At 36.5% G+C, this 18,766-nt stretch overlaps 1 protein-coding gene across 5 annotated transcripts in view; it reads right to left on the reverse strand.

Annotated features, from left to right (window-relative positions):
- LOC126470503 (Bardet-Biedl syndrome 2 protein homolog) overlaps nucleotides 1-18,766 on the reverse strand; it is a 178,643-nt gene that overhangs the window by 48,813 nt on the left and 111,064 nt on the right. For all 5 annotated transcript variants that reach the window (XR_007586222.1, XM_050098391.1, XM_050098387.1 and 2 more), the window contains 5 exons: nucleotides 9,498-9,554; nucleotides 4,407-4,589; nucleotides 4,175-4,324; nucleotides 3,850-4,062; nucleotides 650-816 (listed from right to left, as the gene is read on the reverse strand). Coding sequence is in view for 4 of the 5 variants with exons in the window: in XM_050098391.1 (XP_049954348.1) it covers nucleotides 650-816; nucleotides 3,850-4,062; nucleotides 4,175-4,324; nucleotides 4,407-4,589; nucleotides 9,498-9,554 (770 nt within the window). In the remaining variant the exon portion in view is untranslated. The remainder of the gene's footprint in view (nucleotides 1-649; nucleotides 817-3,849; nucleotides 4,063-4,174; nucleotides 4,325-4,406; nucleotides 4,590-9,497; nucleotides 9,555-18,766) is intronic.

Genomic DNA, 18,766 nt, shown 5'->3' on the forward strand with positions numbered 1-18,766 from the left:
GTGTAAAACATGTCTGAGGCAGAAACAGATGATCCATGCAACAGTAAAATCAGTCAGTCTGGAAATCAGCTTATAATCAATGCAAGCTGAACTATACACAAAATTTTCAGTGATTGTCAGACATCTCCCCCATTATAGCAGATTTGCAAATCCCCATATGAATAGGTTAATACTCAGTAAATATAAGAGTGACTGGGCAGCAAACAATCACACAATAAAGCATGACAGACTGACAAGTCTTTGGGCAAATCCCTCTTCCCAGACAGACTTACAAGCTCTCTCCCCCTCTCAAATATCCCCATCCCCCCCCCCACACACACACACAATAAAGCATGACAGATTGATAAGTTTTTGGACACAGCCCTCTACCTGGACAGACATACTTGCTCTCTCTCACTCTCAAATATCTGCCCCCCCCACCCCACCCCCCCACAGGACTGAGCTACATTTGGTGCTTTTCTTTAAGAAGAGGGGAGATTACAGATAAGCAACTTGTTGAATTATGGTCACGTGTGATGTAGCTTTAGTGCAAACAAACAATTTTAGGAAAATAAATCAACTGTGATTTAATAAGCATGGCATTTTAACAGAAGAAATAACTAAACTACTGTGAATTTCAAATGAAATATGAAATAGTAGCAAAACATACACATCTCCCAAGTGCCGGGCATTTTCTGCACGCATCACCAAGCTACGAACAAGTCCAGAATGGTCTGCCATTTCTGCTGCCAAACGAAGCCTGGTTTCTTGAAGATCACTTACTTGCTGAAGCAAAACAGCAATTCGTTGTTCTTCTTCAGAAAATTCTGCCTTTACCTGTAACACACATATATGCTAACTAAACAAAATATATAAACATATTTAAAAACAAATGTGATGTGACTTACCATACGAAAGCGCTGGCAGGTCGATAGAAACACAAACAGACACATACATACACACAAAATTCAAGCTTTCGCAACAAACTGTTGCCTCATCAGGAAAGAGGGAAGGAGAGGGAAAGACGAAAGGAAGTAGGTTTTAAGGGAGAGGGTAAGGAGTCATTCCAATCCTGGGAGCGGAAAGACTTACCTTAGGGGGAAAAAAGGATGGGTATGCACTCGCACACACACACATATCCATCCACACATATACAGACACAAGCAGACATATTTAAAGACCAAAGAGGTTTCGTATGGTAAGTCACATCATCTTTGTTTTTAAATATATTTTTCCCGCGTGGAATGTTTCCCTCTATTATAAAAATATATAAACAGATTAACTAGACATTACAAATACTAATCTAATTATTGTTTGACACCTAGCACTACCAGAAAGTAATTTCACAGGGAGACTGCAACACTCTTCGTAATTTTTATCAGTTTCCTTATTTTATTTAAACTTCCACCACATTATCATCAGTTTTCTTGAACAATTACATTTCATCATTTCTTTTAGTAATTCGATTTTCAGAAGATTCTGGACCTTAATGTTTGAAATTGACAATGTGTGTGTGTGTGTGTGTGTGTGTGTGTGTGTGTGCGTGTGGTGAAAACACCTCCTACCAGCAGCATCATTGGAGAGCAAAAGGTAAGTGAATAACACTATGCCACGGCTGTTAATGTCAGGTTTTGAAATCAAAGCCATCAATTATGCTTCTGGTAGCTCTTCAGTTGTTCTCATATGGTTGAATAGGTCCTGTGTCATTCCTTCCACAAACTGAAAATCTTTTGCAGTATTGATGGTTGAACCAATGTCTTCAGTCTGGCACTCAGATATGCCAACTTAGAAAAGTGGATTTTTCTGTTTGACAGCTACAAGTTATCAGCATTCTGGAACATGTTCTTAGGAAACTATAAAAAAAAGTTTAACTTGGATTTGAGTTCATCTAATCCCTTCAAGTGATTTATTATCATCTCGCTTCATTTTTCATGTTAGTGTTACTATTTTCCTTATAATTCACTTCTCTTCAAAATTACTAGTCTTTATTTTAAGTTATTTTCTTGAAACATTATAAGCTGAAAGAAAAGAACTAATCAATTGTGTAGCAACATGTGAGATGCCATAACAGGATTCATGCAACTGTATAAAAATTTAAACCACAATTTACATAAAAAGTAATTCACCTAAAAGATTATGCTGTCAGAGGCAAATGTGACGATTAGAAACAATAATTACATATATGGAGGGAGGGGGGGAGGGGGGGGGGGGGAGAGAGAGAGAGAGAGAGAGAGAGAGAGAGAGAGAGAGAGAGAGATCTAAAGTGATACTAATAATTGAAGAAATAATGCACATGGTGACAATACTGATGACTGGATGGCACAACAATACCTGGAATGATGGAAATTTTATTTGAAGATTGGCTTGAGGAAGGACTATTTTGTTTCATCTGTGCAGCATCTGTTCTTAAGCTTGGACTGAAACCTGTATTGATCCTACGTACTGTGACACTTCAAGATAAAAATTCATACATTTACATAGTAACATGACAGAAATCCACACAGCTTTAAGCAAAATTTGAGATGAGCTAATGGTGAACCATAGCGACTGCCTATTGGCCTAACTTTTTTCATAGTGGCCGTGAGATGAAATAACAATGCAACATCAAGAAGGTCAAAAACATCAACCTGTAACAGATACTTTTGAAGAAGATCACTGTGTATAAGCAAAGAACTTTCTCATACCACAGGTAATCCACCTAGTTAATATTCCAAATTATGAAAAATGTTTTAAGCAAGAGAGAAAATTCTGTCCAAAGGGTTCCTAACTGCTTTACTGCAATAGTTTGAGCTATAACTGAAGTGACAGGTAAACATATCACCAAGGATTGGTTTAGTATCACACATTGCTGATTTCAGCTTTGGTGATAAATCAGATACCTTACAGATGCCCAGGGGGTTTAAATTACGTACAAATTGGAATCCTAACTATCATAATCCCAAAGAGAAGAGCAAAACAGACGATTCTGGTATCTCTTCAGGAAACCCTATCTCCAGATGTCTCCCATCTAAACTGTTTCTTCCAACGGAGAGCAATTTTCTTGTTGCAGATCTTACATTATTTCTTGATATGTGTCAAGTTTACTCTCAATATAATTTTCTCCTGGATTCCACGGAACAATTTTTTCATTCCAACAAACAACTCATCTACAGTAACAAGAACCCCACAGTGAATAGCCACTGAAACATATTGTATTCTTTACATTGTGTTCACTCCAAAATGAATATTCCTGGAATTTAAGCTTTCATTGATATTAACATGATGAGAAAAAAAGTACTTCCACAGACAAAGATAGAGGAGGAAATCAGCTATAACCTTGTTGAAGAATGTGCATTACATCAACAAGAAGTAATTTTAAATGCTCCAGGATTATGGGGTACAGATTTGAACCCAATTTTACAATCAATTAACAATAATGTAAAATACTAGATAAATGACAAAGTGTAGTCACAATGGAACTTAAAAGTGATGAGGGGACAGATGCGCTCACATGAATTGACAGGTTCACTGTAGAATTGGTGAGTGATCTGTCCACTTAATCATTTTCTATCATTTCAAAATTCTACTATTTATAAGTACTTCTCGAGAAGTGTAAACAACATATGGTAGAGAGATTAAAATATTTTCAGGATTAAAAATGAAGAAATATAAAACCTTTTTCTCAGTCTCACGTTTAAAACAGGTTATCTTTTTGTCATCCCCATTATTACAGTAGCAATGGTTTTCAAACAAAAACAATAATGGGAGGTCCTTGACCTAACATGGCGCACATTACAATAAGTTTAACAAACAAAACACAATGTTGTGTCTGTATGCCCCTTACTACATTGCAAATCATCAAAAGTCTTAAATAACTTTTCTGAAATTTACCTGCAATTCATCCAAATTTAAAAAAGCTGCAAGAGATTGTACGATATCACCTGCAACAGCCATGCTGTGTGTTGCAATAACAAACTTATTTTCTGGCTGCATTGATATATTTACTCTTGTGTTGTCTCTTAGTGAAAGAAATGTCACATTCAGTTCAGTGTTTGCTTCAATATCTGACAAAACCAGGAAATTCTGATTAATCCACATTGCAATCTGGATGCATGAAACAAAATAAACATATCTGATTGATTTATGTTACAGAATAAATATGACAACTTTCATGTCATTCATTGGAACAAATATTCCAAACTTAACAAGTACTTACCCTCTGCACTCTTTCGTTTAAAGAGAATGACACATAGCTGGAGGGTAAATTACCCGGCTCCTCGCATAAAGCATACATAGCAAAACGTGGTAGCTGCCTTGTAAGCTCAAAAACATGGTAATGCTGGCTTCCACGATAACCCACCAAGGCCTACATACATATAAAGTTGACCAATGATAAAGAATCTTGAAAAATGAAAGTGTATATCCTATTAACTGAACTAATACTTTACCTTTATGTGAATGTCTACTGGCACATCCTTTGGAGGATAGAGTGCAACATTCACATTAGATGATATTTCTGATTCTTTTAAGTGGATAACATGTGTCTCACCTTCAAATATGCCCTCAGCGAATACCATTACAACTCTTATTACAGTTTCATTGTTTGTTGCAAGAGCGACTTCAATGTGACCCTAGTAATGAAGCAAAAGATTTAGAATACATTTTCACCCAAGTCTAAAAATAAATAAATACGTACTTAAATTTATGAAAAAAGAAGTGTCAGCATATTGTATAATTTGTCAGACAAAGATGATATTTGATTTGCAAACTAGCTTCTAACACTAATCATACTAGAAATAAACAAGTTTAAATTTTGTAATTTCCATCTCGTTTTACAAATGTGTTATTTTTTAGTCAATTTCCACACAAACACGGTTACAATGCTCTGGTTGACTATAGTGTACCAGCTCTGCAGCTCTACTGGTGTGAGCCACAGCATTTGCCATAGCCAAGCTACGACGGTGGTACACTGTAGTTGATCTGAGCAACATAGCCAGTATGTGTGTGAGTGTGTGTGTGTGTGGGGGGGGGGGGGGGGGGGGGGGGGTGGCACTCAAATTAGAATCTTTGCCTTTTGTATGTAATATAGCAACTGTTTATGGCATCAACAGCAAAAAAACAAAGATTTGAGCTACACATGCAAAAAATTTTTATCTGTCAGGCAGTTGCATAACAGTGCAAACTCTGTCACAGAATGAAAGGTTTATACTGAAATGAAATACTAAATCTGTAAAATATGGATGAGTGAGCATGATTAAAAAAATTGTTCGAATCAGTGTGCACTCTTCAAAAAATACACACTATTTTTAGTTAAAATGAAAAGGTTATATTCATTCCACACTATGAGCAGGAGGGGCCTCTAAGCATCACAGGGCAACACCTTGAATTTTCTTAGAGCATTATATCACTGGTGTCGCAGTAAAGATGGAATGTCATTATTAAGTGTTTGGTTTCAACCCATATAGTTCCTCCCATAGACACATCACCTCGACACTGTGCCTTAATAACAAAGTACAAGAATTCAATGAAATTATTCATTATATCACAGTATATTCCACATATCCTACTTAGCTACTCATTGAAAAGCTCAATTGTCTAAGATCTCATGTGCCCCCATTTGACAGCTCTAATGATATGTCCACATGATGCACCTTTCCTTTTGTCCTAGTGCAAATGCATCAGAACAAAAACATATGTGCAAAACTTAGTGAATAGAACATACTGTATGCAAGTGCGCTATCATGTCCACACATTGGCTCACAGTCAAAGTAGTCTGCTGTGCATCCCTGTCTTTGCACAGTAATTTGTGCCATGTTTACTGTCATGAAAGGTGACAAAAACTGTGAAGGCAACTAACGGTCACACAATATTTAAATAACAGAAGTACAGTATAAGATATAAAAAGTGACAGTGGTATTTTGTTTGCAAATTTCAGGAGGCAGTTACAACAAGCTTTCAGATTTTCTGCTTGGGAAGCTGAGAACTTGTACCTCTAAACAAGACATTCTTATACGTAATGCAATTTCTGCAGTGATAAGGCCGGCAATAATATTTTGTAAGGCAGCAACTTATATACCAATTTGAGTTATTTATTTCACGTCTCAAATCACAGTATTTCGGTGATTATTCCTGAAACTGAGAATCAGAGTGAAATATAGCAAAGTGGAGTTATTACAATTACTATTATTCTGCTTCTCTTAAATAACTAATTTTTCCCTCTTATCTTTCATCTGAATCTGTTTATATGTACTACTATATAGGCAGTGCATATGGTACTTAAAATGCCAAAATATTGTACATTCACATAATTTTACTATCCATGTGATAGTGCACAGTCTGCTGATTAAAATGGTACATGTGGTTTTGTTTAAAACCTTGTTAATTAAAAGACATTAGTAATGAAAGCCATTACAGTGGCATGCTACATAACAATTAGTGTGAGCTAATCAGTAGTTTTGACAGGATCGATATCACTCATTAGAAAGCTCTAATTTCATACTTTCTAGCAATAAAATTAATTTTTCAAGAAACTAATTTACTTCAAAAATAACTGTAATTAAAGTCTGGCTACGTCCACAATTACTTTCATCATTTGGGCACTTCAACTCATTTAATTCCCAGACTTGATGTCATAGTTTTGTTGCCCCAATTTTTCTGAACCAAATAACACTCTTCATTAACCAATTAGGCCAATAATTAAGAATTTAGATAAATAAGCAAAATTTTGAATCTGGAAACTTTACATGGAATTAAGGAATTCACTTCAGAGCCATACAGTGTGCTTTCCTAAACACCTATCTTTAAGTTAAAGCAAATCATTGTTGGAAACTACATTAGTAAATTTTCACCCTTAAGCTTTACAAACTAATATTTAACACACAAGATTAAAAAGTATCATTACACCAGTCTATATATATTTCACCCCACCAAAAATCCTCAGTCAGCACCTAATAAGCACACACTCAACATATCTATGAAAGTCCATATCAACATCATTTACTTACTTGGGTTATCTTTGTGAGCTACTATGGTAAAAAGTTAGTCTGCCACCACACTACACAATGAAATACATATGGGCCCCAGCTGGCTGTTGTCTGCTATGTAGCACAAGAGATTCCCAACCTGGGAAGCAATGTGCTACAACACATGATGCCATCCAATTTTAACAAATCACGTATGAACTAATACATGTGCATGTTTGCACTGTTGGAATGTGAGTGCACACACAAATTTGAAGAGGAAAACGGTATTGTGTGGACGTACCTTAAGGTTAACTCATTGATTTACAGTAATTTAGGAACACGGCAGAAGGATCCTATCTCAACTACTCAAGTACCCTTTACATCATATTTAATATAATCACACGACAGCATATACAGTTTGATGGAGCATCCAAGATGGACCCTCTCCTTAACTTACATCAGTCTGCGTTCACTGCACCATAATTCAAATCATTTAAGAGGGGCAAAGGATTGACTTAAAAATACAATATCTCTTGCACTATGACTCATGTGCTAAAACACTATAGTAAAAATCCAGATCAAACCGACTTAATGAATGCAAGTTCCCCTTGAGGTAGTGAGGCACTCACAGACTGAGCGGGACTGGAGGAGCTGCCTGGGTCCAGTGACTAGGCATCGAAATCCATGATATCCTCATCAGTTAGACATGCCAGAAAGATATCTGATGGTGCCTGGGACAGCTTTTGACCCAAAACATCATGACCCTTTCACTGCTCCCTTTCCCTTCAAGGATGTGGGAAAGGGGGCATTGAGAGGCACTGTGCTTTTGGGGTGCATTTTTTAGGCTCACTGCAAAAATGCTGCTGGCCTCTTCTGTCGTAGCTGCCTGGGTCACTACGTCTTTATTCACTTTGCTTTGGTATGTACACGTGCTGGTGGTGGATAATGATATGCTGGACATTGTTTGTGTCGAAGCATCGACATTGGGAACAGATTTCTGCACCAAGAAAGCATAAAAAGTGGGGTTTCATCATCTTATATTCCTTTTTGGCTTTTGCATAGGTGATCCACTTGGTCACTTTTATTTCCTGAATTTTGCATTTCTCAGCAAAAACAGGGCAGTCTCTGCTGCAGGCTGGGTGGCTGCCAAAGCAGTTGAAGCATATTGCCAGAAATGGGTAGTCAGTTCCAGATTCATGGGCTGCCTTTTCACACTTCCCACAAGTTGCTTCACCTCCACAACTTAGCATTTTATAGCCAACCCACTGGCATTTGTAGCACTTTACACATTTAGGTATGTATGGCCTAACCCAAAATCAGAGGAACCCTGCCATGACGTGTTCTGGCGACGTTCAAGAACTGAAGGTGGCAGTCTATGTTTTTAAGCAATGTGCATGATAACCAAATGAAGAGCAAACATAGTCATACCCAAAAAATAATGAAAATACACTCTTTGATTAAACAAAGCTGAACGAAGTCTATCAATTTTGACTTCTTTATATCTCAATATAACTCTACGTACTGGCTCTACATTGCACTAATGCTACTGCAGAAAGAGAGATCTCAATCACAAATGATTTATGAATTGATGAAGAGAAGATGTTTAGTGCCGAAGCCATTAAGGAAATAGTTGTAACTAAGTTTGATTTTCAGGATACTTCGTGTCTTGATTTTTATAAAATTCCATTTGAAAACATGAAGCTCCTGAATGACACACATTCTTCTGCAAAATTTTAAAAAAAAAGGTTTCCCAGAAATTACCCACAGCTAAACTTCCAGGACAACTGAGATTGAAAAATAAGTAACCAATGTAAACAATAATAATTTTCAACCCTAGTTAAAGACATCATTATATTATTGTGATATGTTGTGTTTGGATGTGAAACAATGAAACAATGAAAGTCCCACATTTTGATTTTGAAAATTTGGCCATCATTTGTTTGGATGAGTTGGTGTGAGTGCTCCCCGGCAGTACACCCATCAGATAAGGATTTGATAAGTTTGAGTCTGAGGGTTCCACCTCAGTTCCACAGAAACCTAGGGGAATAAAGGTCCACTCAGACAGCACACAGCTTCCCACTTGAGACATGACTAAAGAATTTCGTTGCTTCTAGAATCTAGAAGGGACAGTCCAAGTATTGCATTTTCACAAAACACTAGTTAATATAGAACTGTGGTGAGTACTAGTAGAGTTGGCTAATTCTTTGATTTGAGATTTGGATTAGGGTTGTTTTCTTCCTCAGGTTGAGAAATTGTTCCAAGAGTCAGATTTAACCAGAATGTACCTGAAGGCTTTATTTAATCAATTCACAACATGTAGCTACATCCTGTACTAGATATGTATGTCACTAGGTGGCTTATTATGAGTCACAGATGGTGCCAGAATAAGACCTCATATGGGGTGGCACAACATCATTGCAGATAAAATGTTGTGTTTATGGAACATACAGAAGACCCTTTGAAGTCAGAGAGAGAGAGAGAGAGAGAGAGAGAGAGAGAGAGAGAGAGAGAGAGAGGGGGGGGGGGGGGAGAAGAAGGAGAAGAAGAAGAAGAAGAAGCAGCAAGCAAGCTACTTACCGGTTTCTTTTCATTCCCCATATTAATGGAGATTCCAGTCTGCAGCCGAGTCTTGGCCTAATACAAATACAACAATATGACATCAAACACTCACAGTATTCAAGAAACATATAAAACTGTAAAATAACTAATCATTAAAATTAACACTGAAATATCACAAAAACACTGAGGAAGTCATCAACAGCAACAACTATCAAACAAAGTAAGCAACAATTACTGAAATGTAGAGGGACATGTGTCTATGCAAATTTTATATAATGAAAAAAGATGTGGAACTGAAAAATCATCCAGTTTTCTGATTCAATTTGTTTTCCAAAGTTGCATAAAAAATACATTTGGGTCACTTGAGTTCTCTAGTTTGTATTCAGCTCAGTGATTAAGTGGGTAAATGACAGACAACAAATCCAAAGGTCTGGTATCCAATCCTTTGTCTGTCTAAGTATATTTTCATCACTTATCACTCCTTTTATCTCTGGGAAAATGATGATACATGTAAACAACATGTTGCACTGTGGTTTAGAGTGCACATTAATTTGTAGATCCCAATGTAACTGACTGAGTATGTCAGTTCAGAAGTCAGAAGAAGCCAAGGGCATATCACCTCCAAAAGGACATCACCTAATAAAACACTATGGTATTCAAACCAACCTACAGATTGAGGACGGCTTTACTTTCTTACTATTAATAATATTTTCTGCATCTTTATTAAAAGCTGGGACTAAAACCCAGATTGCAAGCACCTGGAAATAACAATATCTTCATGAAGATTGTGACAAAACTATTTCACATTGATCTACTTGAATGTGTCTGCCCCTGGTAGCTGAATGGTCAGGGTGACGGATTGTCAATCCTCTGGGCCCGGGTTCGATTCCTGGCTGGGTCGGGGAATTTTCTCTGCCCAGGGACTGGGTGTTGTGCTGTCATCATCATCACCCTCTCATCCTCATTGACTACAGGTCACCGAAGTGGCATCAAATTGAAAGACCGGCACCTGGCGAACGGTCTGCTCAACGGGGGCCCCTAGCCATTCAATTAAATAAAAACTTGAATGTGATCCATGGTAAGTCACTTACACTGCACCAGATAAAGCGTGAGTAGGATTAAGAATAACCTTATATCAAGCAGCACAACAGCAATCTTATTTGAAACGTACAACTGGTACAGTTTTTAAGATTGATGAATCTATTGGATAAAAAATCATCTTAGCACACCTTGAACCAGTGTCTCATATTTACACCTTAATTCTCATCAGGAAATTATCCATCAAACAACCAGGACCTAAAGTGCAAATATCAACTCCTAATCAGTTTTTTTCTGTATTTACTGTGTGGGGCCTCTAAGCGTGTACTGTTTCACACATTGTTCATATTACAAAACTTATAACATCACATTCCCCAGACCTCTATATTTCATTTTCTCTTTTTGACTACATGTCTTACTAAACCTATGTCATATTACAGATGATTTTATCTCGTTTATTTATTTATTTCTCCCTTTTATCCATAGTATCACTGAGTCCTACAAGTACTGGACATGCCAGATACATTGAAATTTTACAGAATGTTTGTGTTACTAATTCCTTAAATTATGTGTAGTAAGGGAAAGGCAACCGCTCACATACTGTGGATCGGTGTGCAGTGCAGAAACTCATAACAGAAAACAGCATTCACACTAGCTTTCGAGCACTAGTTCTTTTTCTAGCAATAGTATATATATTCTCACACAGACACCCAAATGCACACTCATGCATCCACAACATGACTAATCACGGCCACGGGAGCGTGCGTTGGAGTCTCTGTGTGGTTTTTTTTTTGTGTGTATGTGTGTGTGTGTGTGTGTGTGTGTGTGTGTGTGTGTGTGTGTATGTGTGTGTGTGTGTGTGTGTAAATGAGTGTACTATTGCTAGAAAAAGAGCTAGAGCTTGAAAGCTAGTGTGAATAATGTTTTGTGTTACGTATTTCTGTGCTCCATGCATTGATTTGCTATGAGTAAGTGGTTGCATTTCCCTAATTTCACATATTGCTCCATCCAGAAATTTCCATTATTGTTATAATTCCTTAAATTGCTACACTGTTTAAACTCTATCATAATTCTAAATCTACTATTAGCACTCAGCTTGTACATCTAAATAAACCATATATGAACAGGAAACTGAACCCAAAGCAGTACTTTACAAGTCCATATATTCACTGACTGAGTAGAAGCAGTGGCTCTGTAAATATGAATGTACAGATTTGTTTAAAGAGCTTCATATCCTTGATGTTTTTTTATATTGTCAAGGAATTTCTGATGTGAAATGCCCTTTTGGCACTGTTCAGTATTGGTGTGAGTTGTGTTTTTGTTCAGTCAGATATTATATTTATGAACATCACAACTTCTTTGCAGTCCTTTTGCGTTTGTAAATTACATGTACATCAAGAAATAGGAGTGCTTCACTGGTAGCTGTGAGAGGCAGCTAATGTAATGTAATGGATATAAGTACTTTTAGCATAGAGGGTATTATAGAACTTGCAGCAACTAATTACATGTGGAGAAAAGAGAAATTAGCCTTGATATTTTCTTTGAAATTTTGAATGACCTTCTTGTTGACATATTTACTTTCATTATTGCTTCAGTGAGTCAAATCCAGTACTGACCTTGCCAATTATGACAGCAATAACTTAGGAACTATCAAGATTATTATGAAGATCTACAATTAGAAACTGCAAGTATGAGGGGTGGGAACTTTAATAGTGGCAACTATTTATTTACAGCTCGTACAAAATAGATATGTGTTTCAAAGTTTTACTAACTTTCAAAGTAATCACCAGCTCATCAGTGCTCATAGCTTGAAATATTCATTGCCCAGATGGTAACATGTTTAAGGTTTAAAGCTATACTGAACATTGTGTATAACCCATCGCCAGCGATGTGGTAGTCGTAGGATACCCTTAGCAGTGACAGTTGTGTTGACAGTTCGAGCGGGGCGGTCTATTGCCCAACCAATTTGTAGCAGTTCTGAAGTGAATGCTGTGAAGTGTTTCCTTCAGTTTAGAAATCAAGATGATCTCACTAGGGCTTAAGTCAGGGAAGTGCAGTAGGTGGTATAGCACTTACCAGCCCCATCAGTCAAACAAATCAGCAACAGATTGCACTGTATGTGCTTGAGCATTGTCCTGCAAAACAATGGTCAAGTCCTGCAGAAAGTGTCATCACTTCTGTCTCTAAGCCGGTCATAGGTTGTGTTCCGAAAATTAACAGCATAGAGACAGAAGTGATGACACTTTCTGCAGGACCTGACCATCATTTTGCAGGACAATGCTCAAGCACGTACAGCGCAAGCTGTTACTGATTTGTTTGACTGATGGGCCGCTAAGTGCTATACCACACCTACTGCATTCCCCTGACTTATGCCCTCGTGAGTTCAACTTAATTTCTAAACTGAAGGAACCACTTCACAGCATTTGCTTCAGAACTGCTACAAATTCGTTGGGCAACAGACTGTGCCGCTCGAACTGTCAACACAACTGGCACTGCTATGAGTATCCTACGTCTTCCATATCGCTGGCAACAGGTTATACACAATGCTGGTGACTACTTTGAAGTCAGTAAAACTTTGAAACACGTATCTATTTTGTACGAGCTGTTAATAAATAGTTGCCACTATTAAAGTTCCAACCCTTGTACATATGTAGCCTTGATGTTAAGAAACTCAAGCAACACTGATATTGCTGTTTGGGAAGTTATGTATAGTTTTAGGATTTGCAAGGACAAATCAGTTAGTGATCTTACCGTAAACGATAAAGGAAGTGTTATCAGATGCCAATATCAGACTTCATACACTTTTAGTGAGTACCTTTCTTCTGTTGGAAAAACCATCAATGTCTTCTTCAACAATATAAAGTATAGATATACGAGCATTCCAGGAAAAGAAGACTTACACTTGGCCCCAACGTCAACGAGATAAAATACATAGTCAGTTCACTAAAAAATTCAAAATTAGTAGTCTATGATAAGTTGTTTATCAGCACATTAAATAGGTGCATAGACAACATGTCTGATGCCATGGTCACAGCAACAAATAATTTAATTGCATAAGGTAGTTTCCAAGACAATCTAAAAATACCACAAGGGGGAAAAGTGTGGCAGTTTTGCGTGTACACTAATTGTTTAATAACTTACAAATGGAAATTGCAAAAAATGTAGTACAACAGAACATAAAAATTAAACTAGCATCTATAAAACAGTAAACAGGATATTATTCCAAGACACTGTTTATCAGTACTTGCACAAGAGATCGAGTTTCAAAATCAGTAAGAGATATGGCATACCCACAATAATTTTTAAAAAGTGTGCCTAGATTATAATGGCTCTTGAGCAACTCTCCTCTGCAAGCTGGTACTTTTCCTGAGTATTTTAAAACAGCCAAAGTCATTCAAACATTCAAAAATGGTGTAAAATATAACACAGATAACTATAGGCCCACTATTACTTTGTCCAGTACATCCAGTATAGAGAAAACTATGTGTAAAAACTGATAACCTACTTAGATAATAATAATAGACTTCTCACCATATAGCAGAGATGCTGAGTCGGAGATAGGTAAAACAAAAAGGCTATCACAGTTAAAACTTTCAGCCATTAAGGCCTTTGTCAACACTAGAAAACCAGTGGTTTCAGTCGCCTGAGACTGCAGTAATGTGTATGAGTTGCATTTGCATGAATGTGTGTGTGTGTGTGTGTGTGTGTGTGTGTGTGTGTGTGTGTGTGTGTGTGTGTAGTGTTGACAGAGGCCTTAATGGCTGGAAGCTTTAATTGTGAGAGTCTTTTTGTTGTGCCTATCTGCAACTCAGCATCTCCGCTATATGGCGAATAGCACCTTTCCCTTCTCATAATACTGTTACATTCCAGCCTGGATTTTCCATTGTTAAATAATATACTTCTGGGTCATAGCATGGCTTCAGAAGTTCAAAGTCAACACAGACAGCAATATATGAATACCTCAATAGTGCAGTAAATCTAACTGACAATGAACGGTTGACAATGGGACTATTATTAGATTTGTGAAGATTTTGACCTGGTTGATCACAAAAGCCTTTTTTTGTGCAAGGATTGAACATTACGGAATTTGGGATCTGTTTCCAGAATTTGATGTACATGCCACTGGAAGAGTTTATTTTTGAAAGTAATATTGTGTACATAAACATGAAACAACACTTATATTGTGACATAAACCAGCACAATACTAGATAAGAATCAAAATAGTATGTAAATAACCACAGAAGAGCACTATATGCCAAATTCACTTCACGCTGGGCTGAAGCCAGCCAATGCTCTTCCTCAAAATCCCACTGGCTTTCCTAGTAACACATTTCAAGACCTACTTAAAGTAATTTTAACAGAACATTCATTTCACTATCTAGATGAGTTCTTCACCTTCATGCAAAATAAACAGAAGTATTCTACTTTTGTAAGTATTTCAGTTCATAGTATTATGTAACTTGCAAGCAATTTAATTATGATAAAAAGACTTACTCTCTTTCTTAATTTAACAAAAATAACGTGTATTAAAAACATAATCTATATAATTATGATAAAAAGAGTTACACTTTCTTATGTTAACAAAAATAATGTGTATTAAAATGTAAAATTTATTTTTAAACTCAAAACTATATTTTACAAATTCAGTATTCCTATCTACAATATTCAGAATAATATCTTTTTTGATTTCCTGAAATTGTATTACCCCCTTGTTCATGTTCATATTATTATTATTATTATTACAAATACATACCAGAAAAAGTGCATTAGATGCTGTTAAAACAGATTTGCATGATTGTCTTCTTTTACTTCCATTTGTGATTTTAAAGTCCATCTTCTGCATCTTCAAAGTGCTGAGAGATACTTAAGAGTTGGCCTTGAATAGTATATCATAATGTAGGTAGACCTAGTTGTAGGCATAGTAAGGATTCATAATTATTTCCATACTGGTGCAAGGTTCAGAGCTCCCAAGACATCTCTACCAAAGGTACCACTAATGTACCCAATATGCTTAATCCATTTTAAATCATCTTGCAGCCATGTGCCTAGGAATTTTGTTTCTGTGCAATTTAACAAAGTTTAATTATTAATTTAAACAGTAAGTTTAAGGGGATCTCTATTTTGATGATAATAGAAAATCAGTATGATAGACTCATTATTGATTTGCTTCGTGACACAAGTTCACAGATTTCTGTAACTCCCCACAATTCTTGCTCCTAGAGCTTTTGTATCATCTGCAAATAAGACAGTTTTAGGTGTCTCCACAACTAGACTCAGATCATTATTGCATGGGAGAAACAGGTGAGGATCCCATAACTGAGACCTGGGGTACCCCATACTTGTTCGTATTCTCACTTGCTAGCATTTCAGTGGGTGCCTCAGACTTTTAATGATTGTACCTCACCAATACCAGTTGCTTTTGAATACTGTTAATCAATTAAGTCTTTAATTAATTTTGAATACATTGTGCGAGTGGACAGTGACCAATGTGTTACAAATACTTACTATCAAAAACAGTTTTGATCACAATTTATTTATTGCGGTGACTGGTTTCGACCACTACTGTGGTCATTTTCAGACCAATGAGTAAGAACCTCCTTCTGGTGGTAAATCACTACATAATTACCATCAGAAGGAAGTTCTTACTCATTGGTCTGAAGATGACCACAGTCGTGGTCGAAACCGGTCACCGTGATAAATAAATTGTCATTAAGACTGTTTTTGTCAGTAAAAATTAAGTCTTTCCGTATTACTTAGACTCAGCTTATTAATTCTTTACAATGTGTTTGGAAGCATAACAACAAAAATAAAACAACAACAAAAATGAAATAACAACAACAAAAATAAAATAACAACAACAATAATAAAATTTATTCAGCATTGAACAGTCAATACAGCCTGTAGAACAAAACAGATTTCAGGACATCGTATAGGACATTATTCAGTATGTGAGTTAATTATAAGAAAAAGAAATGAACAATTATTAGTCTGTCACAATTTCTCCTCTTTTTCTAAAGCGTTTGCAATAAAAAAAATAGTGAAGGGCTTCATTGACAAAAAATGGTATACTGAGTGTATCTCACCTTGGGTTTAGATACAGCAAACCTTAAAAATTACTGTACATTGTGACGTTAATAAAATGGCAAATATTTTGGAAGCAAAACAGTGCACTAGAGGTATATTTCTAGATCTGTAAAAGGCTATTGACCCAATGGGATCATAAAATATTACTGATAAAAACTGCAGTATCATATCAGAGGACTGACAAACAAATGGATTGCATCATTCCTAAGCAGTCACTTACAGAAGGCCAGTATGATGTACACAGACAAGGAACTGAATTTAGTAAAAGAGTCAAGAAAGGTGTTCCTCAGAGTTCAGTCCTGGGACTTCTGCAATTCCTCCTGTATATCAATGACTGAGCCTGAGTGTAGATGCTCATGGCACAACAGTACTCGTCAAAGGGGACAACTCAGTGGCAGCACAGGAACCAGTTAACCTGTGAACTTGGTTGCTGAACAACTCAGCAAGTGGGCTATAAATAACAGACTATCAACACTAAAAAGAACGTTTCCATGAACATCCACACCACACAAAACGGAAACCTGTCTCAACTCACTTGTAACATTAAATAACTAACTAGTAGAAAGTAACACTGAATTGAAATTCCTGGATCTGTGGTTACAAGATAATCTGAAATTGAATAAACATATTGATCAGGTAAACATTGAAATAAGTACTGGTTGGCATGCACAGAGTGCACTACAAGCATGTACTACCCAAAAAAAGTAAAAGGCGAACTTATGATATGGTGATATTCTGGAGTAATTTTCCAGCTCTCCTTCACACTTTCAGAATCGAGAAGAGAGCCGTGAGGATCATTAGCAGTAGCAAAACTAGTGAGTCTTGTAATCTCGTTTGCAGAAAGCTGGGGATCCTAGCACTGCATGGCTTATACTTACTTGAACTGCAAAATTCCTGAAAACCACACAGTGCCAAGAAAATGCTGACCTAACAAAAACAGTAAATTCCAAAAATATTACACTATAATAAATTCAAACCTGCACAACTCTGTCAAAAGAGAGCATTCTACATAAGTGTTCTGTTGCTGAATAAGCTCCCTAGAAGTACATATAAAGTCTGTTGAAGACAATAAACAATTTTGTAAAACTGTGATGTTGTTTACTATTTAGTGAAGTCATCAGAAGGTGAAAACCAATTGCAAAATGATTTAGACAAGATATCTGTGTGGTGCAAAAAGTGGCAATTGACTCTAAATAATGAAAAGTGAGAGTTCGTCCACATGACTACTAATAGGAATTCATTAAATTTCAGTTACATGATCAATCATACAAATCCAAAGGCTGTAAGTTCAACTAAATACCTAGTGATTGCAGTTATGAACAAATTAAATTTGAATTATCACATAGAAAATGTTGTGAGGAAAGCGAACCAAAGACTTCATTTTACTGGCAGGACACCTACAAGTTGCAACAGATACACTAAAGAGACTGCCTATCCTACATGTCCATCAGCTTCTGGAGCATTGTTGCAAAGTATAGGATCCTAACCAAACAGGATTGATGGAGAGCATCAGAAAAGTTCGAAGAAGGGTAATTCATTTTGTATTATCATGAAATAGTTTAGAGAGTGTCACAGATATAATACGCAGTTTGGGTGGCAATCATTAAAACAAAGACTTTTTTATTGTGCTGGGATCTTTCCGCAAAATTTCAATCATCAGTTTTTTCTTCCAAATGTGGAAACATTGTATTGATGCCCACCTATATAGGCAGAAATGATGAGTGTAATAAGAGATTTCAGTGCTTGTATGGAGAATGTAGGTGTTTGTTTTTCCAGTGCACTGTTCTGGAGTAGAACAGTAGAGGAATCATCTGAAAGTGGTTTGATGAACTGTCTGCCAGGCACTTGAGTGCGAACTGCAGAGCATATGCATATATGTAGATGTAGAAGTCTGATTTGCTGTATCACTGCATGTCTCTATAAAAGAATAACTAGAATAGAAAATGCTCTTGTTATGATTAAGTGCAGTGGATGCACTAATGAGTGAAGCAAACCTCATACAAACCTGTTGCACTTGATTGTAAACTGTAATATACCCATTGTAAATTTTAACATTTTGTCCAGCATCTGTAGCACACACTGTTAATACAGATCATATGTATCAAATAAAGAAATCTGTAAACAAATGAATTATAGCATAATGAATTAGTTTGCATTGCATTTAA

The sequence above is a fragment of the Schistocerca serialis genome, chromosome 3 (assembly GCF_023864345.2).
Source record: "Schistocerca serialis cubense isolate TAMUIC-IGC-003099 chromosome 3, iqSchSeri2.2, whole genome shotgun sequence".
Taxonomy (NCBI): Eukaryota; Metazoa; Arthropoda; class Insecta; order Orthoptera; family Acrididae; genus Schistocerca; species Schistocerca serialis.